Below are 21,465 nucleotides of genomic sequence, written 5' to 3' on the forward strand. Positions count from 1 at the left end.
TTGTTGGAGAAGTATTGTGAAAATCATCACTATTGTTTATGGGCTTGAAACTATTAAACTATTGTTAAGAATGCTATTGCTCATTAGATCATTTTTAAATTTTAACCTTACCTAAAGTGATTTTAATTGTTGGCATATTCCAGTGTATTAGATAATTTCATGTAACTAGATAGTTGCATACATGTATATATATGCATACATATATAAATGTGTGTGTGTTGTGTTTTTGTTTTTGTTTTAAAGGGAATGTGGATGAAGAACCCACTTCTGTCACTGGTCGAAAAGACTCACTCAGTATAAACCTTGAATTTGTAAAAGTGAGTTTGTCTCGGATAAGGCGCTCAGGAGGTGCCTCATTTTTTGAAAGTCAGTCTGTAAGCAAATCTGCAAGCAAAATGGACACTACACTAATCAATATATCTGGTACTTAATTGTATAGTTTCTTAATTAAAATGCTGTTTTTCAGAATTAAGTAAGGGCCTCCTTTTTAACAGTGTTTTAATAGTAACATTAAGCTTTTAGTGATGAATGATTTAAATGAGAGGAGTAACAGTCTAGGCCAATGTACTCTCTCAGTCCAAGTAAGCAATGTTAGGAATATGATTTCTAGGTAAATGCATAGAAATGTCACCCAAAGGCCAAAGTATGCCTAGTTAAGTCACTGGAAACTGCTTCTTTTCTTCACTTCTCTACCATGAATTGGTAAAATTTCTGACTTTTCATTAGCTTAGTTTTCTGATTGTAAATTCTTAAAACACTAATGAGGGATGATGGTTAAATTTTTTTTTACTTAGTGTCATTAGATCTTAAGCTGTGTACATGTGTATTGCTAGCTTTGTAACTAGCCATATACCAATGGGCAAATCACTTGCTCATTTTCCTTATGTTATGACTTGACCGTTTAAAATTAAGTACATGTGGAACATTTTTAAGAATTGAGAGTACTATGGGAGTGAAAATTTTTAAGGTTATTAATTGCACAAATACAGTAAGTACACTTAAAGCTAGTATTCAACAAACATACACTGAGCCTATATTTTACAATGAACTTGTGCCGACACTCTGGTAGATGATTCAGGGTGCCGGCATGAATAAGACAAGGTCTCACAAGTAGACAAATAAATGACAGTGCAGTATAATTAATGCTATAATGGAGCTTTACATAAAGAGGAAGAAATAAATTGTTTTATTCAAGAGATCAAAGAAGGCTTCACAACAGAAATGATATTGGGGCCAGATCTTCAAAATTATGTAAAAAAAAAATTCTTAGCTGTAGCAACATGGTCTTTAATGGTACAGAGAGCATCAGAAAGTATGCTTTGGGATCATACTTCGGTTCACTGAAGCAAAGCATAGTTATAACTGAACATTTAACTGGTTGTATAGTTAAATGTCCCAAGGGAGAGAGGAATTGCTTAGAGGGAAAGCTGGTAAAACACCCCAGGACTAGATTGAAGGGAGACTCATATGCCAAGCTAAAGAACAGGATTCTGATCCTTTGGGCAGTGAAAAGCCATTAGAGGTTTTTAAGAAATGGGATGACAACACTGTGCTTAAAGATGACAGTACTATATTGTACACTTCAAAAATCTGTGAAGACAAAAAAACAATCTGTGAAGATAGTAGATCTCATCTTAACTGTTCTTACCACACACAATAAATTTGTATATGTATTATGAAATAACATGTTTGTATTTAAAAACAAAAAGAAATGGGATGATGCTTCAGATTGGTGTTTTAGAAAGAGTTGATGGCAGCATGAAAAATGGGAGAGATGCTTGAAAAGACTGTTGAAATAGACCAAGCAATAGGGAGTGAAACCCTAAACTGTGACAATAAAAAAGAAGAGAGAATGGTTTTAAGAGAAGTAGAACCCACAAGCTTGAGGACAAGTTGTGTAAGGAGTAGAGGAGACAAGGATGCCTCAAGTTTTTAGCTTAGGTGAGTGAAGGGATAGTGGACTGTCATTAACTTAGATCAAAAATAAGGAAGTGCTTATTAGGACGTTTAGGTGGGAGAGTCTGTAGATAATTGGCTGATGGGCTATGTGGATATGGACTCAGGCTGAAACAGAAATATTAGATTTGGGGGACACTGGTGTGTAACTCCTTACAGAAGCTCTAGTGGAAGAACAGAAGAGCATGTAAAGCAGGGGCAGAAGAGTGCTCAGAGCAGAACCCCAAGAAGCGGTCATCACAATGCCTTCAGACTAACAAGTCCCTGCTCTTTGTCTAAAAGGAAAATAGCAGTTCTTGCCACACACTGGTTTACAACTACTTTTGAGGAAGTTTGTGTCCCTGCCCATCCCGATTATTCAGTTTCCATATTTGAGAAGAGCCCTATATTAAAGTTGAAAGCTGTCAATAAGTCTGATCTTTAGAATCCCTCAGAATTTCATGATAAAGTGACAACAGAATTTCAAGTTGCCCTCACCTCAAAAAAGGAAATGGGAATAGTGTAAGAATGTGCTATTTTTAAAAAGATTTTTATTTATTTATTTGAGAGAGATAGAATGAGAGAAAGCACGATAGGGGGGAGGGTCAGAGGGAGAAGCAGACTCCCTGCTGAGCAGGGGGCCTGATGCGGGACTCGATTCTGGGACTCCGGGATCATGACCTAAGCTGAAGGCAGTTGCTTAAGCAACTGAGCCACCCAGGTGCCCAAAAATGTGCTATTTTTATCATTTGTGGAAGGAACAAATATTATCACTTACTAATCATACTTGTAACTTATTTTGATATTTCATTAATTATAACATTATTATAATTTAGTTGTGTCATGTGTCATACCTACCATGTGACAATATTAAAGGTTTTGGAAATCTGTTCTAACAGACTTTATTTATTTATGTATCAGCTGTATGTGATATAGGGTCTGCCTCCTTTAAATATGATATGCGTCGACTCAGTGAAATTCTGGCATTTCCAAGAGCCTGGTATAGGAGAAGTATTGCAAGACGCCTATTCCTTGGAGACCAAACTATAAATTTGCCAAGTAAGCTTGTTATGTAATTGTAATTATACTTATGTTACTTTTATACTTATGTTACTTTTGGTTACAGTAGTAACAGGAATCAATGATTGATACCACAAACTTTGTTTTACTTGGTAAGACATCCAAGTTAATCATGGTTAATTAAGCATGGAAAATAGAAAATGTTGGGGATATGCTATCACATTGCCTGCATTTTTTCTCTTGGACTTAGATGATGTTTTAGTAGTATATTGTGTAAGTGAAAGGTAGAGTTAACATGATGCAGTAGAAAATATTAGAAATCCAAGTTTGAGTCTATCCCTTATTTTTTTATTTTTTTTATTTTTTGAGAGAGAGCGAGTGTGCACACTTGCACGACCTGGCGGGGGGTGGGAGGGCCAGAGGGAGAGGAAGAGAGAATCCCAAGCAGGCTCCCCACCCAACGCGGAGCCCAACGCAGGGCTGGATCTCACGACCCTGAGATCATGATCTGAGCTGATTTCAAGAGTCAGATGCTTAACCAACTGAGCCACCTAGGCGCCCATCTATTCCCTTATTCGTAAAATGGAAAAAGAGTACCTGTATTGCCCCTCTCATGAATTACCATGAGAATTAAATAAAATAACATGCTGGAATGTACTTTGCAAACCATAAATTGCTGTACAGTTCTCAAATAGAGAACTAGAAGGAATCTATGATTAGAAAAGATAGAGTGGTGAAATTTATTATTTTATGATGTGGAGATTGTATCCTGATTAATTTTGATTCTGTTAATTTTGTTTCTACTTTTCTAATAGCATCTGGCCCAGGGACACCTGATTCCATTGAAGGGGTAAGCCAGCATCTTTCTCCTGAATCGTCAAGAAAAGCTTACTGCAGGACCTGGGAACAGCCTAGTCAGTCAGCCTCTTTCACCCACATGCCTCAGTCACCTAATGTATTCAATGAACATATGACAAACAGCACCATGTCACCAGGGACAGCAGCACAGAGCCTAAAATCCCCAGCTTCCATAAGATCAAGGAGTGTGTCTGATTCTTCAGTTCCCCGAAGAGGTAACACTGCTCTCTTTGTTATCAGTATCCCTCCAATACCCCAAGATAAAAATCTTAATTAGTTACTCTCAGATTTCTGCCTCAACTGTAGGAAAAGATACTCTTGAAGATTTTTATGAAAGATGGAGGGGTGGGAATACCCAAAACCGAACAATAGACACTTCAAAGTGTTTGCCAGAAGAAGAGATAGCTGGATGACTAGTAGCTTTAAAAAGGGAAAAGAAGAGAGGAATGAACATATTATTAGTTTGTTCCACGTGGTAGTTATTTTTAGAAGTAAAACAAACCTGTGACGTTGGAAAAGATGTTTGATTTTGAAAAAGTTAATTCTTTTTTTTTCCTGAGTGTCAGACTCATTTATGAAAAAGTTAATCTTTGGTATTCATCCATTCAGTCATTCCTTTATTCAGCCAATGTTTTTTGAACTCCTTTATGTGCTCAGCACTCTACTTGTATCTGAACATATAAAAATGATATAGTTCATGTCACAAGCTTAGAGTATAATGAGTAAATGCAGGGTTCAAGATACACACTGAGCCCACAGGAACCCAGCAGACTGGCACCTCAGCAGGCGTCTGCATTTCAGAACGGTCCCTGCCTTCAAGTCCTCTATTTGGCAGCCGCAACTTATGATTTTCTCCTTTGTTAAGAAAATCCCAGGATGACGATCTGTGCTGCTATATCCCATGCACACCAGAATTTCCTCATGTAAAACGGAGATCATACGGAACTTTATGAGCTTTCAAGAAGACTGCTAGCCCTACTGAATGTTCAGTAAATGGCAGCTAGTATTTTAGAAGCAATATGACAGCTATTAGATGTTAGGTTTTAATTAAGAATACCATATTTTTACTTCTGGGGCTGTAGTGGTAAGAATGGTAACTTTTAATTGTCTGAGCATCTATGTGAGTGAATATGCATTTGATGTTTCTGTTTTTAGATTCACTTTCAAAAACATCAACTCCTTTTAACAAATCGAACAAAGCAGCAAGCCAACAAGGGACCCCATGGGAAACATTGGTCGTGTTTGCCATCAACTTGAAGCAATTAAACGTTCAAATGAATATGAGTAATGTAATGGGAAATACAACGTAAGATATTCAGATACAAGGAAAATTAATCATTCGTTGTAATTTTTCTTATATTGTAATAAAGCAATTTAAAACCTTTTTAATACTGAAGTGTTTGAGACAGTAGAAAAAAGCTATAAATTGCTTTATCTTGAAAATGGTTTTATCCTAAAGATATTGTAATATAAAACAACATGGACTATGTCCTCTAAAAAGAGAAAATTAAAAGGAAAACAGTGTAATTTGCTAAGAAGAAAGCTTTATTATCAATATTCAAACATTTACCACAGTTTTTATAAGAAATGTATTGTTTTTTCAGATTTTTCAAAATCCTCTAACTCCTGTTTTAATTCATGACATTGAAAGCGGTATGTCGAATTAACAACCCTTTTTCTTTTCTCCAGTTGGACAACTAGTGGTTTGAAGAGCCAGGGCCGTCTGTCGGTAGGAAGTAATCGAGATCGAGAGATAAGCATGTCCGTAGGTCTGGGAAGATCACAGTTGGATTCTAAAGGAGGAGTAGTTGGAGGGACCATAGATGTCAATGCTTTGGAGATGGTTGGTATGTTGAAATTTTACAACTGAAAACAAATTTTTGAAAATTGATTTTGATAAGTTTTCCCCATTAGGTTTTTCTATGAAAGGTAATTATCATTTCCATTTTAGCTCATATTTCTGAACATCCAAATCAGCAACCTAGTCACAAAATTCAGATTACTATGGGTTCTACTGAAGCTCGTGTTGATTACATGGGCTCAAGTATCCTCATGGGTATCTTCAGTAATGCTGATCTCAAGCTTCAGGATGAATGGAAAGTAAATCTGTATAACGCACTGGATTCAAGCCTGACTGATAAAAGGTATTTAGTGAAATGTTACTTTCTGAACACTTTGTATGACTGCTCTTAGTATGTTTTCTCTCCTCCAGTGAGAAAACGCAAATGATTCATATTTTTTTGCAAAATGATTTTATATTATGCAACTAATATGAATGAAAAACCTGGGTGGAGAAGGGAATTTTCCTTTTTTTTTTTTTTTTTTTTTAAGCCATCTTCTGTAAGATATATAACTCTCTTTTATGCTTTAGTGAAATATTTGTCCATGGAGATTTGAAGTGGGATATTTTCCAAGTAATGATATCAAGATCAACTACACCAGACCTGATAAAAATAGGAATGAAGCTCCAGGAATTTTTCACACAACAGTTTGACACCAGCAAACGAGCTCTGTCTACCTGGGGACCCGTTCCATATCTTCCACCTAAGACAATGACTAATAACCTAGAGAGAAGTTCACAAGAACAATGTAAGAATCAGAACTAAGCCTTTATGTATGCTTTATCTTTCACTAAATGTTGTGTTACAATCTTAATTTAAATAATATCTATGTATCATACTTACAAAGTGATCCATATGCTCTTTATTCTATTCACTCAGCAAAGTACCTGATTTCCTACCCACCAATAGAATTAAAGGCCATCATTTGGGAAGTCATCATATATTACCTCCTCCTCCTGCCACAACTCACCTATAACCAATACCCACTCCGTGTTCTTGAATACTAATTATGACAATACCATGTTCTGGTTTAGAGCATGGGCTGTGGAATCAGAATGTCTGAGCTTTGGATTTTTTTGGAGTTTTTTGGATTTATCAGCTGTGTCGTATTAGGCAGATTATTATTTTCGCTCAGTAATTCAATCAGCAAGTCAGCTATATTCTTAAGCACTGTTTTAGGCATAGGAGATCTCCTAGTAGACAAAGTTCCTACCTATATAAAGCTTTGTTCTAATGGGAGAGATAGACTATAATTAATTTACTAACTTACTAACTAAATACATCAGATAATTTCAGATAGAAAGACGTACTGAAAAAGCAGGAGAAGGAGATAAAGAATAGTGTGTGAGGCCAGCTAGTTTAGAAAGGTTGGTCACAGAAGCCTTTTAAAGTTCTAGGCTAGAAAGATCTCCACTGGGAAAGAGAGTTCTGGACATAGGGGCCTATTGACAAGTGCAAAGCTCCTACGGTAGAAGAAACTGTCTATTTGAGGATCATTAAGGTGGCTACTTTGGTGAAACAGAGTGAACAAGCAGGAAAGTGTCGGATATGAATGGCCAAAGGTAAGATTTTGAATATGATGGCTAGTTATTGGAGAGTTCTGAACAGATTTCGTATTTGATTTACTTTTTCTTAAAATACTCCTTTTTGAAGAATCACTCTGGCTGCTGTATGAAGAATAGACTACAGGTGGTGAAGAGTGGAAGTAGAGACCGCTGCAGTAATAACCATTACTGTTGTTGCAAACATAGTTATAGTAAGGAGGCCATTGGAAGAGTCCAGGCAGCAAGTGATGGCAGCTTTAACCAGAGAGAGGTAAAAGTGGTGAAAAGTAGTCAGAATCGGGATCATTTTAAATAATTTTATAATCACAGAAGCAGTACATATGCATTGGAAAAGCCTAGAAAGTACATATAAGCAAAAACAGAAATCATCACTCTGAACAATTTAGAGTATGTACTTTCAGATGATTTTCTATAAACCTATATAACACATGTACTTTTTACCAAAATATTATTGTTCATACTGTTTTGTAACCTTTTCTAGTGAACAGTATCCAGTTTTCCATTTTGCTAAGTATTTATCTCCTCTGGCCTTCTGACCACATTCTATAATTGACCTTAAAATTATTCTTACAACTGGTTTGTCCAAACCAATATATCAGATTCAAGATCACAAGTTAAATCTGGTTATGTTCCTTTACTTTCTTTTAATTCAGCATAGTCTTTATTATTTTTAATGACCTGACTCATTGAAGAGACTTAGCCTATTGTCCTGCAGAATGTCCGAACTTCTAAATTTTTTTTTCAGTTGTTTGCTTGTGGTTTCATTTGTCTTTGTTCCTCTAGTCCCTATATTTCCTTTAAACTAGAATTGGTGTTAGGTATATACAAATTAGATGTGCCCCAAAACTCCTAGCCTAGATTCTTAAAAGAAGTCCTTATCTTGCAAAACAAACCAGGCTTACAGAACTGTTTTAGATTAAAGGAAACTAAAGAGACATGATAACTAAATATAACGTGTGATCCTTGTTTGGATCTGGAATGAGAGTTGTGGAAAACAGCCAAAAAGGACATTATTGGGATAAGTGAGAAATATAAATATGAATTGTACATCTGATTAGTGCTTCTCAGACTTTAATGTGTATCTGAAACACTTGGAGATCTCATAAAGTGCAGATTCTGATACAATAGGTATAGGGTGGACTTAAGAGTTTCTGTTTCTATCTAACAAGCTGCCAGGTGTTGCTGATGCTGTTGGTCCTCAGACCTCACTTTTGAGTAGCAAGGTTATAAGTGTCCATATGATTTCTAGATCTTCTTGTCACTGATTCTTAACCCCTCTTCTGCTTCACTTGAATCTAGATCAAGTCCCTAATTTACAGAGTTATTGTGAGAATTGTATAAAAGTTTATGCAAGCACTTTGTAAATCATGAATCATTACAGAAGTGTTAGCTGTAATTATCATTAACAAGTTACTACTTTCATTAATTCTGTCCATCCTTACGCAACATCTTTTCCCAGACTATATTTTTATTAGCTTTTGCTTAATGTTAACCAGGTATTGGATTATTTTCATCCCTTATCTGCATCCCTTTCAGCTATAGAAAATAGCCGCCTCCTGCCTTCCTACCTGCCATTCAGGGTGTTTGTGAAGCACTTCAGGATAAGTGGTTTTGGTTTTCTTGCAGTGCTCGATGCAGCTCATCATCGACATTGGCCTGGAGTATTGAAGGTGGTATCAGGATGCCACATATCCTTATTTCAGATTCCATTACCAGAAAATGGAATGCAGTTCGGAGGATCAATGAGCTTACATGGAAATCATATGACACTAGCTTGTTTTCATGGTCCAAATTTCCGTTCAAAATCCTGGGCCCTTTTTCACTTAGAAGAACCAAATATTGCTTTTTGGACCGAAGCTCAGAAAATCTGGGAAGATGGTAAACTGACACATTTGTAACTTTTACCTTTTCTTATCTTCTGATATGATTATAAATGACAGAGTAATTTTCCTTTCTCATATCTTTTATATGTTTTTGTTATATTTCTTTTTACTTTTTTAATTGTTATGTCAATCACCATACATTACATCATTAGTTTTTGATGTCGTATTCCATGATTCATTGTTTGTGCCTAACACCCAGTGCTCCATGCAGAATGTGCCCTCTTTAATACCCATCACCAGGCTAACCCATCCCCCCCAACCCCCTCCCCTCTAGAACCCTCAGTTTGTTTTTCAGAGTCCATCGTCTCTCATGGTTCATCTCCCCCTCCGATTTCCCCCCCTTCATTCTTCCCCTCCTACTATCTTCATCTTCTTCTTTTTTTTTTTCTTAACATATATTGCATTATTTGTTTCAGAGGTACAGATCTGTGATTCAACAGTCTTACACAATTCACAGCACTCACCATAGCACATACCCTCCCCAATGTCTATCACCCAGCCACCCCATCCCTCCCACCCCACCCCCCACTCCAGCAATGCTCAGTTTGTTTCCTGAGATTAAGAATTCCTCCTATCAGTGAGGTCATATGATACATGTCTTTCTCTGATTGACTTATTTCTTTGTTATATTTCTGAAGTCCAACTCCATTTGTTCTCATGTACTTGACATGTCAAGGAGTTCATTGCCAATGAGTCAGTATCTATAATGTCTGGAGCATGTTAAAGGACTTACTTCTGAACTTGCCACCGTCTTACTCTGTTTCTTAGGCAATTAAAGTTTCTGCTGCTGTGGCTAGCCAGTCGTAATAATAGTTATTATAAATATTATAAAAACATAAAAGACACATGGTGGTAGTTTAAGGAAATAAGACTAAATTATAAAACTTTTATCGGTAAGGTTGTGCTTTTACCTCTATTTACAGTGATAAACCTCCTTCCTTTTAGTTATAATTTCCTAAGCTGTGATTTCTTACGATGAAGGGAAAAAATGGTTGATGCTCATTATCTTGAAAAAAATGATGATGCTCATCACCAGGGATAAATCCAGTTATAACTAAAAGAAAGAAAAACTATTTATGATTTTTTTCTGACTTCTCACTTTTTTATATCCTTATCTATGTATGAGTTAACTAAATCTATTGCTCTAGAGCCACAGCTATCTTCTTGCATCTAAATATAGTTTGTTAACATCAAGAAACTTTTTTTTTCCCTTCTAGGGTCTAGTGATCATTCTACATACATTGTACAAACGTTGGATTTTCATCTGGGCCATAATACCATGGTTACCAAACCATGTGGTGCTTTGGAAAGTCCTATGGCAACAATAACCAAAATAACAAGGCGTCGCCATGAAAATCCACCCCATGGAGTAGCAAGTGTAAAAGAATGGTTCAACTATGTTACAGCCACAAGGAATGAAGGTTAAAAGTTTATTTTTTTGGAGAGATTTTCCTGTATTTGGGGCTCCGTTGCCTGTGTTTAGAATTTGAGTGGAGGGAGAATTTTCATTTCTTTAATTAAACTAGTTTCATTGGGACGCCTGGGTGGCTCAGTCAGTTGGGCATCTGCCTTCAGCTCAAGTCATGATCCTAGGGTCCTGGGATCGAGTCCCGCATAGGGCTCCTTGCTCAGCGGGAAGCCTGCTTCTCCCTCTCCCTCTGCCTGCTGCTCCCCCTGCTTGTGCGCTCTCATTCTCCCTCTCTGTCTGACAAATAAGTAAATAAAATATCTTTTAAAAAACTAAAAGTAAGTAAAAATAAACTAGTTTCATTTTACTCATAAATAACAATATTAGTACCTGATTCACCATCCTGGTAGTGTAACATCTCATAGACTAAAAATTATTTTAGGGCGCCTGGGTGGCTCAGATGGTTAAGCGTCTACCTTCGGCTCAGGTCATGATCCCAGGGTCCTGGGATCGAGTCCCACATCGGGCTCCCGGCTCAGCAGGGAGCCTGCTTCTCCCTCTGACCCTCTCCCCTCTCATGCTGTTTCTCTCTCGCTCGCTCTCTAAAAAATAAATAAAATCTTTAAAAAAAAAAAAATTATTTTAGATGTAACTGAAAACATTCAAAATAAAGTTGGTTTAAATAAATGAAGTTTAAGTGGCGCCTGGGTGGCTCAGTCGTTGGGCATCTGCCTTCGGCTCAGGTCATGATCCCAGGGTCCTGGAATCGAGCCTCGCATCGGGCTCCCTGGTCTGCGGGAGGCCTGCTTCTCCCTCTCCCACTCCCCCTGCTTGTGTTCCCTCTCTCGCTGTGTCTCTCTCTGTCAAATAAATAAAATCTTTAAAATAAATAAATAAAAAATAAATGAAGTTTATTATAGTTAGAAAAATATCTTTGTAGTGATGCTAAACATCAGAAGTTTGGTAAAGTTACTACACAACTAAGTAATAGAATGCCACAAACTTTAAGGTTTGGGGTGGCTGGAATAAAATGAAACTAAATACTGTTCCCTACGAAATAAGTTTAAAAAGAGTGCTTTTGATGAGTTTTTCCATTTGGTTAGAATCACCAGTCTTGTAATAATGTGGCCAGGAAAATTCTTATTTTGTGGCTGTTTTTTGTTTAAGTTTATAGTACTGATTTTACCAATCATGTCATCTGTATTGGAAAGGGGACTACACTGAGACCTGCTAAGACTTGAATGTTTTACTTAAAAATAACCACCTTTCAAAATGGGAAAGATGACTTGGGCCCCACTGAAAATAGTTACCATGAAATAGGCTGTACCAGGGATTAGAGACTATTAAAAATGTTCTGAGAACAAAGGAGGATAAGGAAGTAAATTAGAAGATTGTGCATGTATTGGCTATTCTACCTTCCAAAAAGAGATTTTAGAGGAGGGGCTTCTTTTTGGCTGGGATACCATGGAGGGGCTATTAGCAAACCGCACTGCTACCTAAAAACTGCTAATTTTTATAAGAAAACCATAGCACTTATGTTGGGGAAAATCAGGACTTCTACCTTATTTCAAGGTCAGGAACGTATTTAATTGCAAATTCTATATAAGAGTAAGGTATTCTATCTATGGAGAACTCTGAGGTTAATGAAACTCTTTAAATTTAGACATGAATTTAGTTAAAAATAATATTTTAAACTTTGAGAAACAGAAACAAAATGTATTAGATTTATCCAAAATCATGTTATAAAGCTTTGGTCTTGAGAATAGTGATATACATCACTATCTATATATATAAGTAAAACACTACATATATATGTAAATGTATCACTATATGTAAATATATTTAAGTAGATAAATATGTATATAGGTAACTACTCTCAAGACCAAAGCTTTATATGGCTCTGTTTTTAAAAATGTGAGTCATTATTTTCCAGCTTTTAAAATGATAAAAATTCTGGGCACGTGGGTGGCTCAGTTGGTTAAACAATGCCTTTGGCTCAGGTCATGATCCTGGAGTCCCGGGATCGAGTTCCGCATCAGGCTCCCTGCTCAGCGGGAAGTCTGCTTCTCCCTCTCCCGCTCCCCCCTCTTGTGCTGTCTCTCTCTCTCTCATTCTCTTTCTCAAATAAATAAATAAAATCTTTAAAAAATAAAAATAAAATGATAAAAATTCTGTGTATGATAGTGTCATGAAAGCTATAGGTTTATCAATGCCTATTGGTTTAATTTGATTCTTCTTGTCTTTATTATTGTCCATGTAGAGCTAAACCTACTTCGTAATGTTGATGCTAATAACACTGAAAATAGCACTACAGTGAAGAATTCTAGTTTGTTGAGTGGATTCAGAGGAGGTTCTAGTTACAATCATGAAACAGAGACTATCTTTGCATTACCAAGGATGCAGCTTGAATTTAAATCCATTCATGTTCAAGAACCACAGGAACCTTCATTACAGGGTATGTGGAAAAATAGTTTCTAAAGTTACTAAGAAAATTCTAAAGGAACTTCCAGTTACTATTTTCTCACAGGTTATTTGTGTAATAGTGATATAGTCTAATGAAATTGATTTGCTTAGTCAAATTTTCTTCCCAGCTATCTGACCTATAGCAAATAATTTAATCCATTTGTGCCTCTTTCTCCTCAGCAAAATGGGGGACAATAATAATGTATTTCATTCAGAGGGTTTTTATGAGGAATAAATGGCGTGTACTTGGAAAGTGCTCAATAAACTGTCATCATTTGTAAATCACATACAGAAACTACTCAGTTCTCTATAGTTGCATTCAAATGGACTCATTTACATGAACCCATGTAAATCCCTTATTAACAGGAAGAGAATGGGACTTATCTCATTAAATCTTTTAATATAGAACTTTGCCATTGCAGATGCCAGCCTGAAGCCGAAGGTAGAATGTAGTGTGGTGACAGAGTTCACTGACCACATTTGTGTGACTATGGATGCTGAGCTCATCATGTTTCTTCATGATTTAGTGTCGGCTTATCTCAAAGAAAAAGAAAAAGGTGGGTAGCATATTCTTTTTTTTTTTCCTTTCCAATTTCAGGAAAGGCAGTTGTCAGTGCCATTCATATGGATTTTTATGGTCTAATGATAAAATGAGTGGAATGTATCTCCTTCCTTTGAGTTGTAAATATCAATCAATGAAATAAATACAAATAATATATTAGTAAAACTGTGTGACAGACTTTTTGAGTATCTGCTATGTCCATGACACTCTTTCTAAACATACCTCACACTGAATGGTGTTTTATACTTTACAAAATGTCTTCATATACATTATCAGGCCTTGTAGGAGAATCTCACAAAGGAAGAGAAAGAAAATCTCTTTGAGGAAATACTGCTAGTCAAAGTGAAATGGCTAAAGAAACAACTACATAATGAAATAGCATGAATTATATACATTGTTAGGAAAACTGAATTAAATGAGTAGATAAATCTGTTTAGAATGCAGAAAACCTATCTTTTCATAAATAAATTAGACTTGTTTTTATGAGCTAGCAAACATTGGTTTATCCCCTGGAAATTTACATGTTTGTCCAATAAGAAACATATGGTGACCTTAATATCCATATAGAACTGGTTGAATAGGGCGCCTGGGTGGCTCAGTCGTTAAGCGTCTGCCTTCAGCTTGGGTCATGATCCCAGGGTCCTGGGATCGAGCCCCGCATGGGGCTCCCTGCTCCGCGGAAAGCCTGCTTCTCCCTCTCTCACTCCCCCTGCTTGTGTTCCCTCTCTTGCTGTGTCTCTCTCTGTCAAATAAATAAATAAAATCTTAAAAAAAAAAAAAAGGAACTGGTTGAATATATTATGGTGCCCATATAATGGAATGGAATACTCTGTAGCTGTTTAAAAGATGAGGTAGTCAGAAATATAATGATATGGAATGGTGTCCAAATATATGGTCTTTATTTACCCAATAAGTATTTATTGCACAAATATATAAATATATAGTAGTAAAATGACAGGTGTGATTTTTTTTAATTGCTTGGAATACATGCTATTTGTTTAGGTCGCCCTATAATACTTCATTTTCCTAATGAGCAAAAATACAAAATTTGTCTAGCAGGTATTTCAAGATGGCCTCATGATGAATGTTTAAGTGAAGTTTTAGATATCAAAAAACAATGCAAAAGTAGCGTAGCATAGATTGAATTGCTGCTCCATTACTATTCAGTCTAGATGTGCCAAAAGTCCAGTGAGAGTAAAATCAGTAATGATGACTGGAAGAAATCTATGAGACATTAGTTGAAACTTAAATGACTAAAACCATATAATAGGAAATATTATATATAAGTAGATCCAGTCTTGACTTATAGCACCAACATATACCAGTCCCTGGTAATCCTCTTGTTTTTCTCTCTGCCTTAATATTTAAACTTAATGTGGAAAAATAACAGACTCTAAGTAAACCTGTGAAGTTCAGAATTCTTTTCTAGGGGTGCCTGGGTGGCTCAGTTGGTTAAGCGACTGCCTTCGGCTCAGGTCATGATCCTGGAGTCCCGGGATCGAGTCCCGCATCGGGCTCCCTGCTCAGCGGGGAGTCTGCTTCTCCCTCTGACCCTCCCCCCTCTCATGCTCTCTCTATCTCATTCTCTCTCTCAAATAAATAAATAAAATCTTTAAAAAAAAAAAAGAATTCTTTTCTAGGTAACTATAGGTATGTTTATATAAAAGCCTGCCAGATTTCTTTCTTGCAGTTATTATGTGAAGTCTTTGTCATTTTATGAAATACTGTGTTGGTCTTGGTCTGCCATGAACTGTGCATATTAAAAAACAAAACAAAACTTTCTTTTTAAATACAAACTGTTGCACAACAACAAAAAAGAGAGAAACAGACTCAATGAGAACAAACTGGTGATTGCCAAAGGGGAGAGGAGTGGGAAGATAGGTGAAATGGATAAAGGGGATTAAGAGCTACAAACTTCCAGTTATAAGTCATGGGGATGAAAAGTACAGCATAAGGAATATAGTCAGTAATATTGTAATACACTTCTCGTGGCAAGCATTTCAAAATGTATATAATTGCTAAATCACTGTGTTTTACACCTGAAATTAATTTAATATATATAAATTATCTTTAAAAGTAGAAAAGCAAACTTATGTAACATTCTTTCAATGGGAAAAAGGAAATGGGGACTTGATTATCAGACTTACAATACCAAGTGGTATTATTTTGGGGGATTTCAATTATAAATAAAAATATTTAAAATAGCTATATTTTGTGATTAAGAACTAAAAGCAATTAGTTTTGACCAAAATAAGCATAAACTTGTCTGAGAATAATCTTTAACAGCATGTAAGACTAGACCAGAATCAACATACTTCTAGAACATCAAGATAAATTATAGCACTGTAACGACTACCAGTAATAAAAGCAGAGCGACTGTGAGGAGGCAGTAACTGAAGGCATCTATATTCTTATGTAGTGTGAACCTAAGGACAGTTTTATTCCTAGGCTCATTCGCAATGAACATGTTATCCCTACTGCTAATTCACAAAAAAGTTAAAACCAGAGTTACATAATGACTATCATATTACCTAATTTATTAGTTATTTTATGCCCAATTTGTGTCTTGAAAACCTATGCTCTAAGAGAAATGCTATATATACTAAAGTTTGCCAAATGAAAACTACCTTTGTCTCAGATTTGATTTTAATTTTATATATATTATGACCACCAATTTAAAAAGAATTTGTCCTTCATAAAACATTTGAGTATTCACTATAAAAAGTGAAAGACTGCTTACATAAAAAGCTCCTAAGTTAGTACCAGTGTTCAAATATATAGAGGGACATTAACATCCTAAAACTATGGAGTGGTACACTTTACAGTTCACTCATTTAAAGTGTACCACTCCATAGTTTTAGGATGTTACTGTTCAGCTGTCAGCTTTAACAGCTTGAACATGTTAATGTTCAGGCTGTTAAAAAATGTCCACCTGCAGCCATTCTTCAGGAAACCTCAATTTCATTGCCCTATGCCTGCTATCAAATAAATCTCAGCATTCTTTACCATTAGTTTTAACCACACAAATACATGTAAAATATATGCTATTCCTCAAAAAAAAATGACATGTTAACTTTGACATTGTCTTTCTCTAAGAAATACCAGTAACTGGCAGTTATTTATGGCTTATTTTAAAATACTAGTTTTTCAGAAAGGGAATTAAATGAGACTTTGGCCAGTTCATAAGTAAAATGATAAATGGAGCCTATTATACTGTTCATATGATGATTTAAAATAAATTTATAAGATACATATTTGTAATATTAATCTATCATTTTCATTATAGCCATTTTTCCACCTCGGGTTTTATCTACTCGACCAGGACAGAAAAGTCCAATTATTATACATGATGACAACTCCTCTGACAAAGACAGAGAGGACAGCATCACTTACACTACTGTGGACTGGAGAGATTTTATGTGCAACACATGGCATCTAGAACCCACTCTCAGGTAAGTAGTGGGTGTATGTATTTACCTGTACCCTACGGCATTATCATGAGGAAAAGGTCATAAATAATGTAGCAAGTTAAGTATGGTTTACCAAAAACAGTTTTTAGGAGGTGGCTACTTATAACATATCTAACTTCTGGCTGTCTCTTCTGCTCCTTTCTGCTTTTTTTTAAGTGCTTCTAGCGCAAGGCAGGAGAAGCACAAACACTGCGACTAGCTCAGCACTCTCCACTGAGTGACATCCTCTCAGTCAGTCACTAGAACATGAGAATGACTCCACCTCCACCGTTGCTGTAATTTCTTTACCATCTTTTTTACCAGGACATTCTTTTCAGGTGTTCGAGGGACCTGCAGTAAACTTTTTGTTTCTCAGTTTGGGAAGATACGGTAACGGCCGTACATCATCATTAAGGAATTAATACAGTTTCTCACACATGTCCCGACAGCGTGTTATAGAACCTACGATGTCACAGGGTCGTCTGGCTGCATGCTAAGCAATATAGAACCATCCCTGAAATATTGAATTTAATGCTGTCAGATTCAGGTTCATTTACAGAGACATGTTCTACTACAATCATGATCCCAGTTATATCAACTTATTTTCATATTAAAATTTCAAGAGTATTTTCTAGTCTTAATTACATTTATAATGGCTGCTGTAGCTAGTGGTACTTGCATTGTTTGTCCTTGTTTATGGTTAGCACTCACAACCTTCCTGTCATTTTCCCCTTTCCTCTCATCTGCTTTGTTAATCAGATTTTAACTGTCTGAATCATGGAATAACAGTATCAAAAAAAAGTCCACGTACTCTGACACAACATTCTGCAGAACAATACAGATTTCATTTAGATAAGGTTATTATTTCAGACATTTATGCCACAAAATAATTCCATAGCAACCAAATATCCATTATACAGTGGATTCTTGTATAAGAAGAAAGTAGTAACTTTGTGTTAATAATTTGTATGTAATAAAATTTGGCATTAATTAACAGTACATATACTCATGAGAAGTATTAACAGTGTCAATACTCAGAACAAAATTAAAATATTGCAAAGATCCTAATGCAGAAAACTACTTAGAAAATTTGTTTTGTATTTGTAAATCTATGATGAAATTAAGTATCTTTTAATTTCAAATGAGCATAAAAAGTTTGATTTGCCATTCTTCTTCTTCTTCTTCTTCTTCTTTTTTTTTTTTTTAAACATACCATCAGGAGACTAGTTAATGTGGTGTAGTGGTGGAGAGCACGTTGAGGAACTCTAGCTCTAAGTCCGGTTGTCTAGATGGCACAGTGAACTAAATGATCTTGGCCAAAGGACCCATCCTATTTCTGCCTTAGTTGCCTCATAAGAAAAATTCGGTAAACAGTATTACCTACCTTGTAGGGTTGTTACAATAGTTAAATGAGTTAATTAATGCAAAATGCTTATAACTGTTTGAGTCTTAGCAGATCAGTGCTTCATACCGCCTTTTCCCTACCCAAGTTCAGAAGCAATTGAAACAGTGGGAGAGAGGCAGCTGGAAATCAAAACGACAGTTTTAATAGTGATAAAGCTCATCACAGAGAATATGGTTTGGATGTCTGGCAACAATGGCCTTCTAACCACGAAGTCCAGGTTTGGACTTACCTACAGGGTCTTCATCATGCAGAACACCAGAGTTGTGTGCCCACCCCCACCTTGAGTTCTGCATTCGGCAGCCCTGTGAACTCACCTAGACACAGAGAGCCATCAACATTCTGGGGCTAACTTATTTAGGGGCCTGTCCTAGAGAAACCTATTGCATGAAGCAAAGACCAAAATGAGCAGCTCTTAAGAGTAGATAGGGAAGAGGGTACTGAACTACACAACCCAGTTCCTCTGTTAACTTGCCAATCAGATTAAGTCATTAATACAGGAGCAGAGAAAGGCCAGAAGTGTTTCACTAATAGCTGTTCCTCTATATGGAAGGAAATACCAGGAATAGGAAGAAAATGGTTCTTCCTTCAAACATGTTTAGCACATAGCAAACACTCATGAAATCTTAGCCTTTTTTACCCCACATTATGTCACATATATGTTGAACTCTTATTTTTTTCTCAGCTTTATTGAAGTATAATTGATAAAACGTGTAAGATATTTTAAGTGGACGGTGTCATAATTTGATACATGTACACATTGTAAAAGGATTCCTGCCATCAAGTTCATGTCTTTTAGAATGAACCAGATGTTTTTTAAATGTCAGGATGACCCTACCCTGTAACTTAACAGACCTAAAATAAAATAATCAGAATGAAATTCACTTAACTCCACTGCTATGTGTACGCTCTCAAGGATACTTATAATCACCTTTTTTAAATGCTGTTATAGTAAACCCAGGAATTGTAGCTTAGATTATTCTACTGAGAATAGTCTGTCTTGAGCATATTATGGAGGCTTAGTGATGTTCTTGAACCTACCTTCAGAACTGAGTTATGGCACTGTATTCCTTAATACCTATTATTTATAATTTTAGATTAATATCTTGGACTGGAAGAAAGATTGATCCAGTGGGTGTTGATTACATTCTTCAAAAACTGGGCTTCCATCATGCCAGGACTACTATTCCTAAATGGCTTCAAAGAGGAGTCATGGACCCACTTGACAAGGTTCTGTCAGTACTTATAAAAAAACTCGGTACTGCACTACAGGATGAAAAGGAAAAGAAAGGAAAAGACAAAGAAGAACACTAAAAAAGTAACTTGATCTGTGAACAAATTATGATTGTGTCCATTAAGTTTTATTACACTGGAGTGTTTTTGTTTTCTTTTTGTATAGTAAAATTATTTTCAGTATAACTTAAAATAACTCTAATTTTGTGGCCATTATATTGAAAGTTTGTAAGTTAACCTGTTTATTCTAGTTCCACCATTCTGTATACAATGAAGTATTGCATGATAATGTAAATTTTGTGAAAAACTAGATTAAAATATATAAATCTGCTCAGTAGGGTTTATAATTGTATTATGTGCAATATGATTCCTGCATCTTTAAAATATTTTCAGAGTAACTGTGAATTTTTGCTATTGGCCATAACTTTTAGAAAAAATCTTGTTGATAATGTGATTTTTTTTTTTTTGGTCATTAATTGCTTTTTCTTTTTTGAAAATGTAGTCTTGTAAAAATACCTATTTGTATATAGTTCGAGTAATTGTGATATGATTACCACTAAAATATTGTTTGTAACTATTGTAATAAAGTCACAGTAATTGGTTTCACTCTGTAGTTATTTTTGAGTCTTTTCTTCCTTTGATAGCTTATTTTTATAACAGATGCCTAACCTGTTATTGAATGTTTTCATAGAAGATGATTAATACCTTTAAAAATTAAATCATGGAAAAAGATCTTTCATGAAATGAATTTTATTTATTTATTTATTTATTTTTTAAAGATTTTATTTATTTATTTGACAGAGAAAGACACAGCGAGAGAGGGAACACAAACGGGGAGTGGGAGAGGGAGAAGCAGACTCCCCGCCGAGCAGGGAGCCCGATGCGGGGCTCGATCCAGGGACTCCAGGATCATGACCTGAGCCGAAGGCAGTCGCTTAACCAACTGAGCCACCCAGGCACCCCATGAAATGAATTTTAGCCAAAACTTTACTTTTCTTCATAACCTGTGCACATCACTTAAACTCCCTGAATTTAATCTTTAAAACAGAGATAGAAAATCTCTTATATCCTACAATGCTTTTGAGGATCAAATGGAATAATGTCCATGAAGGAGTCTGCTAAATGCTAAAGTAGGAACAGGAACAAAAAAATTGCAATTATTATCCAAACATGTAGATCCTTCTGAGTTAACTCACCAATTATACAGTGATATGAGATAAATAATAAGGTAACTACCTTAAGATCTGTTACTTTATTCTTTGGCATGTTCTATTTGTTTTTTATAGAATCAGGTCAGCTCTATGGCATGTAAAAAAAAATCAAGGTATATAAAAAGAGGAAATGAAAGATGTACAAGATGAGTCTATAAAATTATTTATCAAGTGGCTATTTCCACAGGCACAATAAACATTTTTGTCCTGGAGAAAAAAAAATTAAATCATGGGGTCGCCTGGGTGGCTCAGTCGGTTAAGCCCCGAACTCTTGATTTCATCTCAGGTCATGATCTCAGGGTCATGGGATCCAGCCCCATTTCAGGCTCTGTGCTCATCACGGAGTCCACTTGTCCCTCTCTCTCTGGCTCCAACCCCCCTGCACTCGCTCTCTATCCCTAAAATAAATAAATAATCTTTTTAAAAAAAATCCTTGGGGGCGGAGTTAAAATGGAGAAGTAGGGGGAACCTGGGTTTTCCTCATCCCTCGAACACAGCTGTATCGAGGTCAGATCATTTGGAACATACAGGAAATCCATCTGAGGATTGGAAGTAGATTCTCTGTGTTTGGAGGGAGACAGTGTGGCAGGTCCAAGGTGCCGTGGAAGTGAATTGGGGTAGACAAAAGCTTCAGA

The 21,465-nt window shown here is 36.0% G+C and overlaps 1 protein-coding gene across 6 annotated transcripts in view; it reads left to right on the plus strand.

The window, feature by feature from the left end:
* Nucleotides 1-20,225, plus strand: part of BLTP1 (bridge-like lipid transfer protein family member 1) — a 205,881-nt gene extending 185,656 nt beyond the window's left edge. For all 6 annotated transcript variants that reach the window (XM_064585020.1, XM_064585015.1, XM_064585019.1 and 3 more), the window contains 13 exons: nt 244-423; nt 2,857-2,994; nt 3,771-4,028; nt 4,969-5,119; nt 5,503-5,660; nt 5,765-5,957; nt 6,185-6,402; nt 8,846-9,097; nt 10,320-10,523; nt 12,771-12,965; nt 13,396-13,530; nt 16,822-16,987; nt 19,484-20,225. In XM_064585020.1, the coding sequence (XP_064441090.1) occupies nt 244-423; nt 2,857-2,994; nt 3,771-4,028; nt 4,969-5,119; nt 5,503-5,660; nt 5,765-5,957; nt 6,185-6,402; nt 8,846-9,097; nt 10,320-10,523; nt 12,771-12,965; nt 13,396-13,530; nt 16,822-16,987; nt 19,484-19,700 (2,465 nt within the window). In that variant the 3' untranslated portion in view covers nt 19,701-20,225. The remainder of the gene's footprint in view (nt 1-243; nt 424-2,856; nt 2,995-3,770; nt 4,029-4,968; nt 5,120-5,502; nt 5,661-5,764; nt 5,958-6,184; nt 6,403-8,845; nt 9,098-10,319; nt 10,524-12,770; nt 12,966-13,395; nt 13,531-16,821; nt 16,988-19,483) is intronic.
* The last annotated feature ends 1,240 nt before the right edge of the window (nt 20,226-21,465 follow it).

Source organism: Mirounga angustirostris, unplaced genomic scaffold (genome assembly GCF_029215605.1).
Source record: "Mirounga angustirostris isolate CCGP_5_RB_7025 unplaced genomic scaffold, mMirAng1.0.hap1 SCAF_2, whole genome shotgun sequence".
Taxonomy (NCBI): Eukaryota; Metazoa; Chordata; class Mammalia; order Carnivora; family Phocidae; genus Mirounga; species Mirounga angustirostris.